This window comes from Octopus bimaculoides, chromosome 7 (genome assembly GCF_001194135.2).
Source record: "Octopus bimaculoides isolate UCB-OBI-ISO-001 chromosome 7, ASM119413v2, whole genome shotgun sequence".
In the NCBI taxonomy this organism is placed as follows: Eukaryota; Metazoa; Mollusca; class Cephalopoda; order Octopoda; family Octopodidae; genus Octopus; species Octopus bimaculoides.
In genome coordinates this window covers 96,612,404-96,617,403 of record NC_068987.1, presented here as the reverse complement: position 1 = coordinate 96,617,403, position 5,000 = coordinate 96,612,404, and the positions used below count along the sequence as shown (strand labels likewise).

Below are 5,000 nucleotides of genomic sequence, written 5' to 3'. Positions count from 1 at the left end.
GATATCTCCTTGTTGTATAAAGTCCTGTTCAGGATAAGTTTACTTTTCATCTCTCTTAGGATTGGGTTATTGGTATTTTTGCTTCCAGTAAGAATGCCTTGTGGTATCCAGTGCATTATGAGTTGAAAACTTTTCCACACTTCCCTCCCAAGGATTTACATAGAACAAAAGTATGAGATCAACAACAATTATAGAGACATCAATAAGTAGTAATAACAATATAGAACCCCCCCCCACTTCCCCAAAAAATGGAAGAATCTTCAAAACGGGACAGTGGGGCTGCCATTATGGCTATTTGGGGCACCTACCCCTCGCATAATCTCATGCACACCAAAATAAGTGCCATCTTCCAGTGCTTACCACCAGCCATATAGTTAGATTACGAGGCCCATTTAGCAATACCAGTTTTTCCACTCTCATATGCTTTTCATAAAATTTACTGAAGGGCAACGTTTCCCTCTTCATCCTCGCTTTCCTTTTTATATGGACTTGAAGAAGTTGAGGAGAGCCTGAGAAGAAAAGCTCCATCCTCGAACCTTCCATCTGTGTCCATAATGTGACTTCCTTCACTATAATCACCCGAAAGAAGAAAGTCACCCTCACTTCCTTGTCAGAGGAAGGTGTTGAGTTGATCTTCATGCACGTGATAATGACATAACACCACAAATAAGCTATGCATAGACACTGGAAAAGGGTGTGTATTGGAAGGTATCCCAACCCTGCAGGCATCTTAAACAGGAGATGTATACAGGGTGACTCCAATATGACCATACCGTTAATGGCTACATATATATAAATATATATATATATAAGAATAGAGTGCAGCTGATTGAATTGACTCCAGTGAATTACTGGTACTTATTTCATCGACTAGTTGAGGAGGCTAGGCTCTCTTCTACTTCTTCAAGTGCCATGCGAAGAGAATGTGAAAATAAAGAGTGAAGTGTTGCCTTACAAGAATTTTTACGAAAGGTGTGCGAGAATGCCAAAATTAGCATTGTTAAATAGGCCTCTTAATTTAATTATCTGGCTGTCAGCTGGCAGCAAGGGCTGCAAGAGGACACTTGCTTTGGTGTGCCAGAGATTGTGAGGGTGTGTGCCCAAAGTCACTCTTAATGGCTACTCCCTTTTCTGTTTGAAGAGTTCTTTCTTATTATTTTTCCCCCCCTGTATTCTTATCGCTATTTATCATTGTCTCTTCACCTAGTGTGTCTTTATTGTTATTATTGTTGATCTCATCCTTTTACTCCATGTAAATCCTCCACCATTTCTCCCTCTTTTTATATTTTACCTTTGTGCTGTACTCAATAAATTGAACCCTTGTGGCTAATGAAATAAATCCTTTTTACATGCACGTACATGAAGGCAGACAGTAAAAGGATGAGACCAACAACAATGACATGAATGAAGAGATAACAATAACAATAAGGGAAAAAAAACTAATCCTTGAAATGGGAGAGAGAAGAAATCTATTAGGGTTATTTGCCCCTCCCCATACATATTTATGTGTTTGTGTGTATGCATGTGTGTGTGTGTGTGTGTGTATGTATTCTGTGTGCCTTGCATTTAATATTTCATGTTCTGAGTTCAAACCCTGCAGATATCAACGGCATATTTTATCTTCACAGAATCAATAAAATTTCTATTAGTCAAATATTGGGGTTGATCTTTATTGGTATTTCATTTCCTCAAAATTTGAAGCCTTGTGCTAATATATTGTGATCCTTATTCTCAAAATCGTCCCCTTTATTATTGTTGTAATCATTCTCATTATCATCATTAATAGTGCTGTTATAATCATCTTCATCATTGTCATTAACAGCTGCTACTGTAGCAGTTATGACAGTAGTAGTAGTAGCATCAGCTGTGCTAGAAGCAACAGAGCAGTCAACAGTAGTAGCAGCAGTGGTAGAGGAAGCAACAGTAGTCATAGCAGCAGTAGCAGCAGCAGTAGGAGTATTAGCTGCAGATGTGTTGCTAACAGCAGTTGTCAGTTGCGGAGGATCAAGTGTCTGGTCTAAGAGAGGAAGGTGTTACCGTGTCAGTGAGGCCTGTCAGGCACTATCCACAACTGAAACCTGCCTCCGGTTAGCCTACAGTTGCTGGGGGGAGAGGAGAGGGACCCGTACACCGCCCTGCCTGCTATTGTCACCACTATCACCAATGGTGTAATGCTGCACCAGTCCAGCTGTAGCAACAACAACAAAACTGCACTTGTAACGGTCTTCTGCGTTTCTCTTTTTTATTTTCACAGCATTTTTTTATACTCCATTATATTACCTGGTAACCTTGTTGCTTTCTTGCACACCCAGACAAACAATTCTTAACATAGAAATTCCTCTTTTTACTCTTACTCTTTCCTTTTATTCTTCAACTTTCATTTTCTCTTTTCATTTTCTTCTCCCTCATTCTACCGCCAGTGTTTTTCATCTGGCCTCACTTCCTACATAGTCTTACTATCACACCCACCTTTTCTCATCACCATTTTAACAAACCAGCGCACTGGCATCTGCAGCCATTTCCTCCATCCAGGCGACATACACGCCAGCCTGCTGTGTTGACAGCAGCCGTGGCGGTGGGGCTGGTGCCAGCGATGTTGGTGATGGTGGGGCATGTGGCGGTGACGAGATCGAAGAGGAGGGGGGAGGTGGTGGCCCCGGGGCTGGCGGCGTCGGGATTATGGCCCAGGAGACAATCTACCTGTGCAACTTCAGGGTATCAGTGGATGGCGACTGGTTGTGCCTGCGCGAGCTCAGCGATGTGCAGGTGGAAATGCCACCTATCCTGCCCTCCATTGAAGATGGTAAGTCCAGAAACTTCCTGCACTTAAGTTACAATTCTTGTCACACTTCCAATGTCTTCTCTCTAGTTCTGCGTCTTATTTCCAGAAACTTCTGTTTTGGTTTCCATGCCTTCCCTATCTGTTTCTCTTAACAAATGCTGCTGTGATCTGATTATGTTGTTGTATTTGTAGTTATTGCCAAAGTGGTTGTTGTCTGTTGTATAGGACCATGTTCTTGACGATGGTGAAAGTTGTTGTGTTTGTGCATCTTCTTGAAGGCAGTGGTTGGTGTGTTGCTTGTGATTGCTGGTTGTTTGTTCTTAATGCTGTTGTGTTGGTAGATAGTGATGATGGTTGTTGTGTTACTGGTGTTCTGTTTTGTTAGATCTTTTTTTGTTCTCCTCACACAGGTTTTATCTTATATATGTACATACACCCATGCATCATATACTTACATAAACTAACATAAATTACATGTCATATGTATACATATATGTATACATACATACATACATACATACATATATATATATATGTATATATATAAGCGCACACACATTTATATATGTTAAATACCTGTATATAAATATAGTAAATACAGATATAACTATAAAATTTAGACATGTGTTGAATGCAACACATTGCAAACAAGTTAAATATGTACATATGTGTCTCTCTCTCTCTCAAATGTACACACACACACACACACACACATGCTTATGTACTTGTGTGTGGGCTGATTAATAAATGAATGCCAAAAGAACAGGTGTTATGTAATCACTTTCATTATCTTACAGCTGTTTTGGCTATAAGGAACTGTTTATCCAGAGTTGAGTATGAGTGTGATACCTTAAAGCTTCTTCAGACCCTTAACATGAAGTGTTGCACTCCTACAGATACACATCTAATACAATTACACACACACACACACACACACACACACACACACTCACACACTCATATAAGATTACCTAGTCATACAACACCTCACACATGCATGCATACATACATTGATATATACATACATTTATGTATGTATGTGTGTGTATATATATGTATATGCATACATACTCCTGCACATTCATTCATATTGTGTATAAAAGTGAATGGACTCCGTCACTTTGAACACTGGGTATTTCAATGAGTTGTTTGATCAATTAAATTGACTACTCATTGAATTACAGTGGCTGAGTATTCCACAGACTTTGAATTACGAATGCAGTCTGCCTGATGGGGCTTCAGAATTTCCGTCCACCCACTTTCATTCATGAAACTTCAGTCAACACGAGGCTGTAGACAAAAAAAAAAAAAAGAAAAAAAGAAAAAAAAACACTCATCCAAAGATGTCACACAATGAGATTGAACCTGAGACCTTATGATTTTGAAGCAAACTTCATAACCACTTGTCCATCCCTACATTCACATACACTGTACATATAAACTCATTCACATACACTTACCACAAGGAAATCATATACTTATATTTAGTGATGAAGACTGTCCATACATACGCACACACATGCACACAATATGTTTTATACACACATGAAGAAAAATTACACTCTGTTCCTTCCTTCCCTCCCCTTGTGTAATCTTATTTTCCACTCGGTCCACTGCCACCCTAATACATAGACTAATATTTTATACATTGCCTAATGAGCTAATCTTAATATTACCACCATTGACACCATTATCATCATTTAATTACTAATCTACCTAAGTCAATTTGTCTTGTTATGTTGCCATTTTCTCCAATTGTAAAGAAAATGATGTTGCCTGCTGTTGTTTAACATTGGGTAGACTCGACTCACTGGGTAGACCATTACATCTAAACTGTTCTACCCATGAACATGCTATTTCTCTTCAGGATATGTAGTAACCAGGACAACATTACTCAATATGTCCTTCAATTTTTAAGTCAGTACTGTACGATTTGATGATAATTTGGCTGCTATATCTAGCAAATTGGGCTACCATGTAGATGCTCCCTTGTTACTATGTTTTTTTTTATGTTTTGTGTTTTGTTGTCCTGCAAGGTAATTGTTGTTGTTGTTTATGTTTGCTGCATTGATCACCACATTTAAATCACCAGCCACCATCTTAAATGGCAGAGATGACTAACCCATCCATAGCTAGATGTATAAATCTTCACAAAGCTGATAGATGTTCGGATATATATATATATATATATATATATATATATATATATATATATATA

At 38.6% G+C, this 5,000-nt stretch overlaps 1 protein-coding gene across 6 annotated transcripts in view; it reads left to right on the top strand.

Moving 5' to 3' along the window:
• Positions 1-5,000, top strand: part of LOC106868839 (RUN and FYVE domain-containing protein 2) — a 245,763-nt gene that overhangs the window by 40,148 nt on the left and 200,615 nt on the right. The window contains exon 1 of one of the 6 annotated variants that reach the window (XM_052969819.1): positions 1,936-2,803. The exons of the other annotated variants lie outside the window; for them this stretch is intronic. Coding sequence (XP_052825779.1) covers positions 2,680-2,803 — 124 coding nt within the window. The 5' untranslated portion in view covers positions 1,936-2,679. Of the gene's footprint in view, positions 1-1,935; positions 2,804-5,000 lie in introns of those variants that run through there. 6 annotated transcript variants of the gene reach the window in all.